Source organism: Theropithecus gelada, chromosome 13 (assembly GCF_003255815.1).
Source record: "Theropithecus gelada isolate Dixy chromosome 13, Tgel_1.0, whole genome shotgun sequence".
In the NCBI taxonomy this organism is placed as follows: Eukaryota; Metazoa; Chordata; class Mammalia; order Primates; family Cercopithecidae; genus Theropithecus; species Theropithecus gelada.
The window spans coordinates 7,404,365-7,419,146 of NC_037681.1; the positions used below are offsets into that span (position 1 = coordinate 7,404,365).

At 53.2% G+C, this 14,782-nt stretch overlaps 1 protein-coding gene across 3 annotated transcripts; it reads left to right on the forward strand.

The window, feature by feature from the left end:
- The first annotated feature begins 2,538 nt into the window (after nucleotides 1-2,538).
- Nucleotides 2,539-11,148, forward strand: LOC112604937 (myosin regulatory light chain 12B-like). 3 transcript variants are annotated; one of them, XM_025354504.1, is made up of 2 exons: nucleotides 2,539-2,545; nucleotides 10,359-11,134. In XM_025354504.1, the coding sequence occupies exon 2, from the start codon at nucleotides 10,363-10,365 to the stop codon at nucleotides 10,882-10,884; it is 522 nt and encodes a 173-aa protein (XP_025210289.1). In that variant the 5' UTR covers nucleotides 2,539-2,545; nucleotides 10,359-10,362; the 3' UTR covers nucleotides 10,885-11,134. The 3 variants fall into 3 exon arrangements, with proteins under 3 accessions (XP_025210289.1, XP_025210290.1, XP_025210288.1); XM_025354505.1 differs by lacking the exon at nucleotides 2,539-2,545 and having other exon boundaries at nucleotides 10,351-10,578; nucleotides 10,723-11,148; XM_025354503.1 differs by lacking the exon at nucleotides 2,539-2,545 and having other exon boundaries at nucleotides 10,351-10,858; nucleotides 10,903-11,141.
- Nucleotides 11,149-14,782: the final 3,634 nt, after the last annotated feature.

The window sequence follows — 14,782 nt, forward strand, 5'->3', positions numbered from 1 at the left end:
AGTGGTGCACGCCTGTAGTCCCAGCTAACTACTCGGGAGGCTGAGACACGAGAATCACTTGAACCCCAGAGGTGGAGGTTGCAGTGACCTGATTCCTGGTCACCTGTGGGTATGTGTCAGGGGCCCTGATGGTGACTGGTTGTGGTGGCTCTGGCACTCGGGATCGTGAGCAGCTCCAGAACCTGGGTGACACCACCTATCTTCCCACTCACCAGGCCACAGTGGGCTGCAGAGACTGTTAATACTGAGGCTTCTGAGCTGAGGAAATTACCAATAGCAGCACAAAGAAAATTACGCTCCGTCTGCTTCCAATGACAATGGTAGGACCAGCGAGGTCCCAAAACCCGAACAGAGGAGGGAACTCAGAGCCACATCCAGGACGGGCCTCCAGCAGGTGGGAAGTGCAAGTAGGACACGCATAGATGATTTAGAGAGGAGGCTGCTTTTCCTAGTAAGGACAGTGGCCAGACGGCCACCGAGAGCCTCCTCTCTGGCATCTTATGACAGATGGGCACCGAGCAGGTTGTCCTGAGCTACCTGATGGTGACCAAGGTGTTGTCCAGGAACGTTTCCATCCTGTCCTGATTGCCGGGTGCTGGACCTCCTTATGGCTGCAGCACCCTGGGGTTCACGTCACCAACCCATCACTTTGTGGCTGGCGTCAGCTCGGGGAGTGCAGGCCTGTGGGGCTGTGGCTGGTAAGGGTGCAAGTAACTAGCACTTTCAGCCCTCAGACATGGTGGCTCATGCCTGTAATCCCAGCACTTTGGGAGGCCAAGGTGGGCAGATCATTTAAGGTCAGGAGTTCGAGACCAGCCTGGCCAAGATGGTGAAACCCTGTCTCTATTTCTCGTAAAAATTCAAAAAAATTAGCTGGGCATGGTGGTGCATGCCTGTAGTCCCAGCTACTTAGGAGGCTGAGGCAGGCGAATCTCTTGAACCCGGGAGGCAGAGGTTGCAGTGAGCCGAGACCGCGTCACTGCACTCCATCCTGGGCAACAGAGTGAGACTCTGTCTCAAAAACCAAACAAACAAAAAAACAAAAACAAAAATGATGTCAAGGGATATTTGCTGAAGCCTCATCCATAACCACAAAAAATGGTAAGGAGCCTGAATGTCCACCATGGGGAAGTGTCGAACTAGTCTGTGATGTGGGAACACCAGGCAGCTGCAGAAGCACTGGGTGAAGATGCAGAGGGCAGGGTGAATCCTGACCCGGCAGAGAGGAACATAACCGAAGATCTGCGCCGAGGAGGAACCCGGCGCTTGGGGATTCCATGTGCCAGTCGTTTCCTTCTTGATTCTTTTCCCTTCTTTTCTATATATTCTACAATTAGGACCTTCTCATTTAGAAACCCTTAAAAAATTTAAAAGTAGAAGGCCTTTTAAAATTGTTTTGTTTTTATTTTTATTAATTAATTAATTTTTTTGAGACAGAGTCTTGCTTTGTCACCCAGGCTGGAGTGCAGTGGTGCGATCTCAGCTCACTGCAACCTCCACCTCCCAGGTTCAAGAGATTCTCCTTGCCTCAGCTGGGATTACAGGCGTGCACCACCACGCCTGGATAATTTCTGTATTTTTAGTAGAGACAGGGTTTCACCATGTTGGCCAGGCTGGTCTCGAACTCCTAGCCTCAAGTAATCTGCCTCCCTTGGCCTCCCAAAGTGCTGGGATTGCAGGCGTGACCCATTGCGCCCAGGCTTTTTTTTTTTTTTTTTTTTTTTTTTTTTGAGACAGGGTCCCACTCTGTCCAAAACAAGATCCCTAGCAGGAGCTGATATTCATAGAGCGTGTCATGGCTGCTGTGCTCCGGCTTTCACACACATGATCTCATTCAAATCCCCATGTCATGAGAAGGTGACAGTGGGCAGCGTGTGACCACTGAGCCGTCCTTATGGTAGATGGAGAACTGCCCTCTGAGCCCCAGGTCCTCCCTACCAGCTAGAGCCTTTGGACAAGCTGTGTGGCTTCTCTGAGCCTCAGTTTTTGTTTGTGCAATGGAGGGAGTGTCCTACTCTTGGGTCACCAGGCCCTGACCTGATGCATGATGTGCGAAACGGAGGCCCACAGAGTCCTAGCGAGTCTGTGGAGGCGAGACCAGGCAGGTGTGCATGGAACAGCCCCTGCCCCTGTCCCTCGGGGAAAGCAGGAGCTGGCTCAGGACTCTGAAGGATGCAGGTGGGCGGCTGTGATGCAGACAGCTACATGGAGCAAGGCTGTGTACCACAGCCCCTTACAGGCGCTGGCTCAATAGGAACCATGCGTCAGAGCAGACAAGCATGGCCCTGAGATGCAAATAGGAAAATCTGAGAGGGGGACCATCCCAGGCTGCATGGTGGTCCATGTCCCAGTCTCTGAGGCATTAGCCGCAATGGATGTCAGGGATGCTCCCCAGCTTTGCTGGGACTGTACCCAGGCAGTTCAGGGAGATGGGGGACAGGGATGGGCTGGGGCTGGGGGTGGGCAGATAGGGCTTGGGTATGAGGGCTGGGCGAGGTGCCAGCAGCTACTTCTCAGCGGCTCATGTGTCCAGTGGGAATTCCACCTCTCAGGTCCTTCTAAAGAGCTAATGAGTCATGGTTGAAAGGGGTGTGGCTGGAGCAGGGGCACCTACCCATTCTACACATGAGATCAATCAGTGAAAGAGCGTGTGTATCACAGCACATCTTGGGTGACCACCTGTGCACAGCCCAAGTCCCTGTGGGACCGGGGAAAGCAGGTGCAGCATCACCTAGTTACCTGGGCGACCTGACATTTCCATGCAGACCCTGAGCATCCTCGCCAAGTGAGGATGGTACAGCATGGCCACTGGGGTCTTCTAGCCTGGACAGCTCTCCAAGGCCTTCCAGCAACCCATGAGCCGGTCGCTTTCCCTAGGTGTGGCCTCAGCCACTGGCGGCATCTGCAGCCTCTCCGCCACATGATATGCAAAAACTGTGACATGGTGGTCCTGGAGGAAGAGCAGCCCCCAGAGATTCAAGGGCACTGTGAGTCTTGGGGCCCTGCAGGAAGAGCCTGTCATCAGCCACATCTGCTCTGACTAACCCCAGGCTACCTCTCCAGGACCACAGAGCGCTGCCTGTCAATGGAGCAAGCGAAGACTCCGAGGGGTAGACCGATCACAGCAGGAAATGGAGTGACAGTGCCTGACACGGACTCACAGATTTGTGCCTTTTAGCACTTACTCTTAATGGGGCCATCTGCAATTCATAAGTGGAACTTGAATCTGCACAGCTGTGTCTAAACACACGAGTATTTTGAAGCACTGCTTCTCTCTCCCGGTCATCCTCACTAGTTAAGTCTGGCCTCCACGTGCTTCCACCCTGGGTAGGCACTGCTGACTGCGTGCTGCGTTTTCTTGAAATGAAGATAGTGATGGTTCCTGATCCCAGGAGCATATTAGTGTCACTGGGAAGCTTGTGGGAGATGCTGATGCCAGGGCCTGATCCTGGGCCCGATGCACTGATCCTTCGCGGTGGGACTGAACACTTTGGGAGGCCAAGGCGGGAGGATTGCTTGAGCTCAGGAGTTTGAGACCATCTTAGAAAAAAAAAAAAAAGGCCAGGCACAGTGGCTCATGCCTGTTATCCCAGCACTTAGCGCTTTGGGAGGCCGAGGTGGGTGGATCACCTGAGGTCAGGAGGAGTTCTAGACCAGCCTGGCCAACATGGTGAAACCCCGTCTCTACTAAAAGTACAAAAATTAGCCGGGCGTGGTGGCAGTCACCTATAATCCCAGATACTCGGGAGCGGGGAGGTGCAGAGGCAGGAGAATCGCTTGAAACTGGGAGGCAGAGGTTGCAGTGAGCCAAGATTGCACTATTGCACTCCAGGCTGGGGAACAAGAGCGAGACTTGGTCTCCAAAAAAAAAGAAAAGAAAAGAGAACCTTTGGGGTGGGGCAGGACACTGGTATTTTCTTCTCAGATGCTAACGTGCAGCTGGGATTGACACAGATCACCAGAAAAACAAAATACCCCACTCAAAGTCCGAAGTTTGAAACTTTGGACTGATCTCAACTGGTAGGAGGCTCAATGGGCATATGTTCATTCAGCAGGTTTTTTTTTTTTTTTTTTTAATTAAAATTTGAAAAACAGTTTTATCAAAACTTTAAACATTGCAAAGTAAAACGCTGCCGTTGTGGAGTGACAGCTGTCCCATGTAAGCCGTGGCTGTCCTGGACCCTCAGTGGGTCTGGGAGCCCGGCTGATCAGCGGGCAGGGCAGCAGCTGCGACCCCTCCCTCCTCATCCCTGCAGAAAACTCATCTTCAAAAGACTCAGCTTCAATTAACACCGACTATAACAGGTCCTAATGAGAGGTACTTGGGTAATGAGCTGATTAAATCTGTAATTAAAGTGTCAAAAGCACAACTCCCAAGGAGATCAGCTGCTGCCAGGGTCTGCTCAGGGGACTCCACCCCGCTTTCTTGGATACACGCCATCTTTCTGTTGGAAAGCAGGCTTCCAGGTGACACGTCCAGCCAGCAATTTCTTTTGATCATCAAAAACATCAAGTGTCAAATAAAAGGGGTGGAAATAAATAGAACAGTGTAGAACAGAATAGACTTCAGTGAAAAGAGTGAAATCTCGGGACAGCAAGCACGCACTGAGTGCCAGCTCCGTGTGATCATCCGTTCTGGCACGTGGCTGTCCTAGCTCCACTCGGACACTTCCAGGGGTGTGGGTTTCCTGCCCTACAAGGCAGCCCACGCCCCGGCTCGGTGGTTCTACTGAAGTGGTGAGGGAATCCTGGATTCCAGACCATGTCTCAGCACCCTGGGGAGCCTGATCATCACTCGTGGTGACTTGGCCACCATGCCCTGCACAGCCTGGGACACTGCTGCCAGCCCTGCTGTCCCTGCCCCTCTTGGCTTCATCCGAAGGTCACCTGTCTTCTCTTCAGCATTTTCACCATCATAGTTCTTTTTTTTTTTTTTTTTTTAAGATGGAGTCTCACTCTGTCACCTAGACTAGAATGCAGTGGCATGATCTCGGCTCACTGTGACGTCTGCCTTCCGGGTTCAAGTGATTCTCCTGCCTCAGCCTCCTTGAGTAGCTGGGATTACAGGCACCCACCACCATGCCTGGCTAATTTTTGTATTTTTAGTAGAAACAGGGTTTCACCATATTGGCCAGGCTGGTCTTGAACTTCTGACTTCAGGTGATCCACCCGCCTTGGCCTCCCAAAGTGCTGGGATTATAGGTGTGAGCCACCGTTCCTGGACTCAACATCATAATTCTTTTTTTTTTTTTTTTTTGAGATGGAGTCTTGCTCTGTCCACAGGCTGGAGTACAGTGGCGCCATCTTGGCTCACTGCAAGATCCGTCTCCCGAGTTCCAGCGATTCTTCTGCCTCAACCTCCCGAGTAGCTGGGACTACAGGCACATGCAACCACGCCCAGCTAATTTTTGTATTTTTAGTAGAGACGGAGTTTCACCATGTTGGCCAGGATGGTATCGATCTCCTGACCTCATGATCTGCCCACCTCGGCTTCCCAAAGTGCTGGGATTACAGGCATGAGCCACTGTGCCCGGCCAACATCATAATTCTTAAGCAGAGCTCTTATTCCCACCCACCTTTATTATCTTTCTGCTCTGAATTCAGCTCTAACTCCTCCTTCCTTTTAGAAACTTTTAAATTTTGAGATAATTGTGGATTCACATGCATTTTTTTTTTTTTTTCTTTGAGACAGAGTCTCGCTCTATCGCCCAGGCTGGAGTGCAGTGGCACAATCTCGACTCACTGCAAGCTCCGCCTCCTGGGTTCACACCATTCTCCTGCCTCAGCCTCCTGAGTAGCTGGGACTACAGGCGCCCGCCACCACGCCCAGCTAATTTTTTGTATTTCTAGTAGAGACGGGGTTTCACTGTGTTAGCCAGGAAGATCTCGATCTCCTGACCTCGTGATTCACCTGCCTCAGCCTCCCAAAGTGCTGGGATTATAAGCATGAGCCATAGCCCCTGGCCCACATGCAGTTTTAAGAAATAAATTCAGAGATCCCACATACCCTTCACTAAGTTTTCCCCAATGGCAACATCTAGCAAAACTACACGTAGTACCGTATCATAGGAAATTAGCCTTGTACGATCCATTGACCTTGCTCAGATATGTTAACAAGCATGTGTGTGCATGCACACCAGTATTTAATTCCATGTAATTTCATCTCATGTATAGATGCATGCAGCCACCTCCTCAGTCAGGACAAAGAATAGCCCGTCCTCACACAGACGCCTCGGTCCATCCTTTTGCAGCCACAGCTATCATTTTCACTTCCATTCTTACTCCACCCCCAGCTCCTGGCAATCACTCATCTGTTCCCCATCTCTACCATTTTGTAATTTCAGGGATGCTACATAAATGGAACAGCAACAAGAGTAGGCAATAGAAAGCAATGCCCTCACATGCCCTTGACAAAAGTGTGCTGGATGTCCTGTGTCTTTATTTTTACCCAGGGTCTGGGCATCTCAGTGAAATGCTAACTAGCTGAGTGACATATGTGGTTATCTTTATTTTTAATGCCTGTCTGCTCTTCTTTTAAAAGGGTGTAAACAGAATTTTCAAGTCACAACTGACCCTGGAGACCAGTGTGATCTCCCCAGCAACTGTAGGGACACAGTTGGTGCCCGGCCAGGGCTGAGCTTGTGAGACCTCTCTCTCGAGGTGCAGTTCTTTTAACAGTAGGATGACATACAGGTCAATGTTCCTAGAAATACAAGTTTGGGCAAATCACACAGTAGCAAATATGCATTAAACCTGATAGGGTTTGGATCTGTGTCCCCACCCAAATCTCATGTTGAAATGTAATCCCCAATGCTGGAGGCGGGGCCTGGTGGGAGGTGATTGGATCATGGGGGCAGTTTCTAACAGTTTAGCACCATCTCCCTAGTGCTGTTCTTGTGATAAAGTTCTCAGGAGAGATCTGGTTGTTTAAAAGTGGGTAGCACCAGGCTGGTTTGGTGGCTAGCCTGTAATCCCAGCACTTCGGAGGCTGAGGCAGGCAGATCACCTGAGGTCAGGAGTTCAAGAACCAGCCTGACCATCATGGTGAAACCCCATCTCTACTAAAAATACAAAAATTAGCCAGGCATGGTTGCAGGCACCTGTAATCCCAGCTACTTGGGAGGCTGAGGCAGGAGATCACTTGAACCCAGGAGGCTGAGGATGCAGTGAGCCAAGATTGCACCACTGCACTCCAGACTGGGTGACAGAGCAAGACTCCCTCAAAAAAATAAAAATAAAAATAAGGTATGTAGCACCTTCCCCATCTCTCTCTTCCTCCTGCTGGGGCCATGTAAAATATGCCTGCTTCTGCCATGGTTGTAAGTTTCTTGAGGCCTCCCCAGAAGTTCAGCAGATGCTTCCTGTACAGCCTGTGGAACTGTGAGCCAAATAAACCTCTTTTCTTTATAAATTACCCAGCCTTGGGTATTTCTTTACAGCAGTGCAAGAATGGACTCATGCATTAAAAAAATTACACCAAAGTTCAGTTGGAAATTTTGATTCAGTATGCACATATTTGCTTTACATACAATCTACTGCTGCTAATGGCGGGGATGTCCATCAGAAGCAACAAGGCGATGGTTCTTAGAGCAGACGCCCCCTGTTGGAGTTAGAGACTTGAAGCCGCGGGTATTTGTGGAACTGGGCCATAGGCTCTGGGGTCTGCAGGCGCTGAGTTAAGCTGTAGCTGGCTGTAAGCCCTGGGGGAAGCTACCTAACCTCCCTGAGCCCCTGCTATCCCATTTGTAAAATGACCATGATGAGAGTCCTCATAGGGTGCTTGTAAAGTGAGATGATGGAGTAAAGGGCCCAGCACCCTGCTCAGTTAACACAGCTAATGCCGTCTCTCTGGAGTGCCGGCCTGTGTAGGAGGAGAAACAAGAGGTATGTAGGTACAGCCCTTTTGGAAGGCTTAGAAACAGATTCATGCTGAATAGAAGGAAACCGGAAAAGAAACAATTGCCCACACTTATTTATATTTTACCCTGTGAGTTATTGTTGCAAGATGTGCGCAAGGATTCAAATGCCGCCAATTAGAGAAGCGGACCGTGTAGCTTGTGGCTTCATGGCTGCACACCAGGTAAGCGAGTTGCGGCTCGTGCCTGCAGGGCTTCAGTCCCTTGGCTCAGCCCACTTATTTTCATCCCAGTCTGCTCCTCTGAAGTTCTCAAATGGGACTGGAGCTCCCCTTGGGGATTATATCCTCTGCAGCTGCACTTTCTGGGACCCTGCGGGCCACACGAAGCTGTAAAGACGTTGGGCGTCGTTATGTAGGCTTCCCAGTCACCTGGGGATGGCATTGTCCTTGTGGAACGCCGGGTCCCATGTTTGTGGGTGTGCTCCAGGCTCTCGACAGCATTGGGTGTCAGCCTGCACTGCACAATGGGCACTTGGGAGGCCCAACCAGCCCCGTAGGATCGGAACCTCCAGCCAGAACCCAGCCCAGGACGGAGCAGTGAAGAACCCAGGCAGAGTCGGACAGGCGTGGTGTCCGCAGGCGTGGAGCTCACACCTCTGCTGAGCTGCGGAGGGGCCATGGGAGGGCCTGGGCAGGATCCCGGATGTCAGAGCGCAGCCATTGCTCTAGTGCCGTTCCCTGCACCGGGCTGAAGCAAGCACACGGCCAGGTGGGTTCGCAGGTCCGAACCTGCGGTGTTTGGACTCTGTCCACTCACCCGACCTTCCTTGCTGCCGTGGTTCTGCAGCTTCCAGAAGATTCCAGCAGAGACTCGTGCAAGCCTTAGGCTGACACACAAATGATCAATGAACCTGTCAGGCTTTATTGAGCATGGACCAAGTCCCAGGCACCGCACAGTCCGGGGATAAAGAGGGTGGCTGGTGTGGAGATAAAGGGGCACTGAAGGCATGGGCAGTGGCGTGGGAGGGGGTGGGCAATGCTGGCGACAGGGGAGGACAGCAGCTTCCAGAGGTGGGGCAGGGCCTCTGTGTCCCTTTGTACATTCCGGGTGACCCTTTCTAAGGCTCACACAGGGACACCAGTCCCCCAGAACTCAGTGTTTCTGGCCGTTTCTAGGCCTGTGGGGGTGAGGGGTGGCTAGTGTTCCTGGAAGGCAGTTTGCAGGGGAGAAAAGCTCAGTCGTATGTTCCCAGTGGGTACTGCGATCACCCTTACCCGAACTGCACACTCGGGGGCTGGGCTCCGGCTCATTTTGCTAAGGAATTCTGGGGGCCATGCTGCCCACCCTACCTCTGGCATCGAGATCCATTGAGACTGATGAGGAGCAGTGTTTAACCATTTTTCGCATTAAAAACATTGTGAGACAGTAACTGATCTATCAGTTTTGGAAAATGCAGTCATTGTTTAGCAGATTTCATCTGAAGGCAAGAGATAGGAAGTTGCCCTTAATTTGAATTGTTCTGTCGAGGGGATCCCGCTTGCACTGCAGTTACCTGTGCCTCACACGCCAACCCTGCTTGGGGGCTGGGGGCTGGGGGCTGGGGGCTGGGGGCTCCTGTGAGAGACCAGACACGGGCTCACCTCCTTCCCACTTCTTCAGTAAGGAAAGCCTGCCTTGCAGAGCTATCTGCGGCCAGGCCTTGGGGTGGCTGGAGTGGGACCAGCACGCCCTCCAGTGGCGGCCCTCACAGCTGCCTTGCCTGTGCCCTGCCTGCGGAGGGGCGGGCTCTTTGTGAGCCGGTGGCCACAGCCTGGGAGACTGAGTGTCCACACATCAGGCCAGGCCTAAGTGCTCAGCCCCCAGCTGTGGGCCCGTGCTGTCTGTGCCGGTGGAACCTCTCCTGCACCAGGCATTTACAAACCCTTAAGCCTCAGAACATGTCCGGTCATGGCCACATTTTCCAGGTGAGGAGACTCTGGCCTAAGACGGCACCGTCAGTGACGCTGGTGTTGGAACTTAGGTCCTTCAGGCCCAGCACGGTCCACACAGTACCTGCTCGGGCCCATGTGTTGTAGAGCGCCAGGAGGCCTGGTGGGCTCAGCAGCCCACTCCAGGGTGACTGGGGGCTCCAGGACTCATAGGCTGCTCCCATGCCCCTTGGCCCAGGGAAGAGCCCTGAATCATAACCATTGCACTCAGCTGGAGAGCTTGGAGCTGAGTGCTAAGCATTAAGCAGGTGGTTAGCACAGAGAATCCCCGCTGATATTGTCTGGATATTTGCTTGTTTGACCCTTCCAAATCCCCGGTGGAAATGTGATCCCTGGTGCTGGAGGTGGGCCCTGGCAGGCAGTGTTTGGGTCGCGGGGTGGATCCCTCGGGAATGGCTTGGTGCGCTCCTGGCGGTAATGAGTGAGCTCTTGCTCTGTTAGTTCACACGAGATCTGATTGCTTGAAAGAGTCCGCCGATAAGGCCGTAAACCTTATGAGGAATTAAACAACCACCATGTCGAGCAAAAAGGCAAAGACCAAGACCACCAAGAAGCGCCCTCAGGGCGCAACATCCAATGTGTTTGCCATGTTTGACCAGTCACAGATTCAGGAGTTCAAAGAGGCCTTCAACATGATTGATCAGAACAGAGATGGCAGCTTCATCGACAAGGAAGATTTGCATGATATGCTTGCTTCTCTAGGGAAGAATCCCACTGATGCATACCTTGATGCCATGATGAATGAGGCACCAGGGCCCATCAATTTCACCATGTTCCTCACCATGTTTGGTGAGAAGTTAAATGGCACAGATCCTGAAGATGTCATCAGAAATGCTTTTGCTTGCTTTGATGAAGAAGCAACAGGCACCATTCAGGAAGATTACCTGAGAGAGCTGCTGACAACCATGGGGGATCAGTTTACGGATGAAGAAGTGGATGAGCTGTACAGAGAAGCACCTATTGACAAAAAGGGGAATTTCAATTACATCGAGTTCACGCGCATCCTGAAACATGGAGCAAAAGACAAAGATGACTGAAAGAACTTTAGCTAAAACCTTCCAATTACATTGTCTTACTCTGTTTTATTTCTCAGACACTTCCCCCACCCTCATAGAACCTGTTGCATGCAACTTAGTTTCACAGCTTTGCCTCTTTTTGATGTATTTATTCCAGACCTTTCTGCCACTTAGCACTTGTATAATCAGACTGGAAATGGGGATGAGGGTGTAAATTGTATTGAAAAAGAGATCGCGAATAAAAATCAAGAAATGTGAAAGCCCAGAAAAATAAAAAATAAAAAAAAAAAAAGAAAGAGTCCGCCACGGTCCCTACCCCTCCTGCTCCCCATTTGCCTCCCGAGGCCTCACCAGATGCAAATGCTGGTGTCATGCTTCCTGTACAGCCTGCAGAACCGTGAGCCAAATAAACCTTTTTTCTTGATAAATTATCCAGCCTCAGGTATTCCTTGATAGCAACGCAAAACAGACTAATCCTACCCTGGGAAGAAGCGTCTCTACAGCCATGGCCGAGTTTGGGGTACTGGAGATCTGGCTGATGGGATGAGGCGCTCTCCTGAGGTCCTCAGTGGGGAGGTAGGTTTGAGATCTGGGGCCTGGGAAGGGCAGGAAGGGCCTGCACTGCCAATGGCTCTTGTCCTCCGCTCCACCAGGGCTTTGTCCTAGAGCCTGGCCACCCCCAAGATTAAGCGAGTTAGCAACAGGCAGGACATTCCACATCCCCAATGTGGCCGCTCTGTCCCAGCCCGCAGGCCCCTGTCTCTCAGCCACTGCCTGTAAGCCCTCCCTCCTCAACTTACATTGAATCATCTGGGGCACACTGTTTGGAGTCACGGGGCATGCCAAGCTTGCCATCATGGGGTTCTGGGTGCTGCTGAGTTTCCATTTAGTCTGTTCTCGATGCCTGGAGAACCCTCCTGGCCCTGGCCGCCATTGGTCATCCAGGCTGAGTGCGGACCTGGACCCACATCCAGCATGTGCGGTGAACCCTGTGCCCAGCGGGCAGAGGCCACGAGTGATTTCCAAGGCAAAGGCCGTCCCTGGACTTGCATTCGGGCCCCAGGGCAGGGCTCTGGGCATGAGCGTTGGCAGGGTTGGTTGGCTCCCCATCCCGGGCATCTCTGGCTAATGGAAGTCAGGGGCTTGAGGAGAGGGGAGTGTGTGAGGGGCACGGGGAAAGATGAGAGGCAGGGAGGGTGGGATGTACCACCAGACCAGGGGAAGGAGGAGGCAGTAAGCAAGTGACCACCATGCCCAGGGCCTGGGGGGCAACCCTCTCCCCTGGCACCCAAACCCCCAAGGGAGTCAAGCTGTGGACCTCAAACCATGGAATAAAGCTGCAAGAAGAGTCCACAGACCAGTTGGTCCCACAGCGACTGAAAGTGAAACATGAAGAGAAGGAATACTCCAGTCCAGGCTGTGGCCACACCCGAGGCCACCCTGGCAGAGCGCTGCAGGCTTGAGGCCCCTGTGTGAGGGTCTGTACACAGGGGAGATAGCCCAACTCTAGGGACAGCCCTGGTCCCACAGCAGGGCTCCCCTGCAGCATCCCGCCTGGCCTGCACACAGGCTGGTTCCAACACACAGCCGAGTGCCCCACACTGAACTCGTACAGGGCCTGCGAGTCTGCCTTTCATCCATGGAGGTCTGAGCTGTGCACAGTCGTAATTCACTAGCCCTGGGGGAGGCGGGCGGATGGGCCGCAGCTGTGGGCACTCGCACACCCGGGGCTGAGTTTTCCTAACAGCCCTGGTCTGTGTTTTATAACGCGGTTTTCTGAGTCCACAGCAGAAACTCCGTATTTACCAGCTCGGAGCCATAACCAAGTTATGAATCATAAGATTCCAGAAACAGCCAGTCCAGCACATGGGAGTTTCCAGGGCGTTACATAAGCTCGGAATCTGGCCCGGCTAGCTGGATGCTGAGTTTAAGTTTCAACCAAATCTCAGTGCTGCAAGAGCACTTGATGGAGCGACACAAACCAGGCTTACCGCCTTTCTAAGGGCCGTGGGAACATGCTCACATTAAGGCCCTTCTCCGTTCTAGCTTTGAGTGGTAAGGAGAACTCTGACATGGGGCCGCAGACTCTCTGGGAACCAGAAGGCCCCAGGCCCCGGAGGCTGCCCGGGCTCCACAGCGGCTGCTTCCTCTTCTAGGATGTGCTCATGGGCCACCATCACGGTGGGCCCCCTGGGGTGGCTGAGGTGCTTTGTTGGACGCTGAGGTTAGAACATGGCTGTGGGTGAGGGCTTGGTTTGCTGGTGATACCCAATCTCCTGCATCCCTGGCCACATCCTCCGTGGCCACAGGCTGGCTCTGGAGAGGTGAGGCGGCACAGACTACAGTCTCCATGGGCGCCCTCTTCCCTCCCTCCCTTGTGGCGCTCCTCCTGCAAAGCCTCATCTATGCAGGTGTCCTAGAACTGGGAGAAGGGTGTGTGTACAAATGTGCAAGTGGTGTGTGTACAAATGTGCAAGTGGTGTGTGTGCATGTGTGGTGTGTGCTGGTGGTGTGTGTGCATGTGCATATAGTGTGTGCATGTGTGTTTGCACATGCATATGGCTTGTGTGGTATGTGCATGCAGTGTGTATGTGCATATAGTGTGTGCATGTGTGTATGGTGTGTGTACACGTGGTGTGTGTGTGTGGAGCGTCTATATGTGCACATGTGTATGATGTGTGTGGTGTGCATATAGTGCGTATGCATGTGGAGTATGTGCATGCATGTGTACATGTGTGGGGTGTGTGCATGTGGGATGTGTGGGATGTGTGCATGTGGGATGTGTGTGCATGCACATGAGGTGTGTGTGGTGCGTCAGGTGTGAATCCATGGGGCCTGGGTGCTGAGACAGGTCTACTGTGCAGATGCTTTCTTTTGGGAAGAAATTCCAGGGCATGGGAGTGGAAGGTCAGGGCATTGTGCCAGGGAAGGAGCTGGGGCAGCACGGCATGGGGTGCCTCAGAACTGCCCCAGGAAGGACAGCACATCTGTCCGCTGGCTCCTTTGGGCCTTGCACCTTCAGCGCTGTGCAGGGGAAAGGGCTGTGTGGGCTCCTGCAGGCTTCCCTCCCTCAGGTGACTGAGAAGCCACCCCAGGACAGGAAGAGGCTGCCAGGCCCCTCATGTGGAAGATGGTTACCATGGCAATGGCCAAGGTCATGGTGGACCTGAAGAACTGGAGGTGAACAGCAGGCAGCTGCTCCCCTGGTGGCCCAGGAGGGGGTGGGGAAGGGTCAGGGTCAGAGTCACGTGAGGGGTCTTGGGTCTTGGGGCACCCATGGTGAGGCCCTGGGAGACACAGGAGCACCTGGGAGGGGAAAGTCAAAGATGCTACCCGAGGACTCTCCAGGGTGCCCAGCCTCCCGGCTTCTCTTTCTTGCTCAGCCTCTGTGGCTGACTTGCCTCCCACGAGGCCCAGCAAGCCGGCTCTAGTCAAGAATGTCCCAGAAAAACCTGGAGTGTAGATAGAGAGACACAGTGAAGACCAGGAGACCAGGGGGCAGCTGCAGTAGCTCAGGGAGGGTAGTGGGGAGGACTTGTGATGTTAAAATCCCTGGGTGCCCAGTGCGGTATTCAGACCCCAGGCAGCCGGGGACCATCCCTGGGCATACTTGGAGCCTGACTCAGGACGGGGCAGGAGGGTGCGGAGGCCACAGTGAGAGGTGAAATCAGCTGCAGCACATCAGGCAGTTTGCTGGGCATCAGAAGGAGGAAGGACATGCTGAGGGCACCCTGGGAGCAGCAGGGATGCAGGGCAGGGGGGCGGGCTGCGCACAGGGGCTGGCGGAGGAGCCGGGGCACATGGGCCCACACGTCAGTCACTGAGGCACGCACGCAGCAAAGGACAGTGGGGCCAGGGCCCAGCAGGAGGAAGGCCAGGGTCCCAGGTCAGAGCCAGGAGGAAAGTTTCCAGCAGGCTA

What these genes read in the sequence shown, in the direction of transcription:
- LOC112604937 (XM_025354503.1), top strand. Translation starts at nt 10,363, where the DNA reads ATGTCGAGCAAAAAGGCAAAGACCAAGACCACCAAGAAGCGCCCTCAG. An exon ending in GTTCACGCGCATCCTGAAAC is followed by an intron (nt 10,859 to 10,902) that starts ATGGAGCAAAAG and finishes TTTAGCTAAAAC; the next exon opens with CTTCCAATTACATTGTCTTA.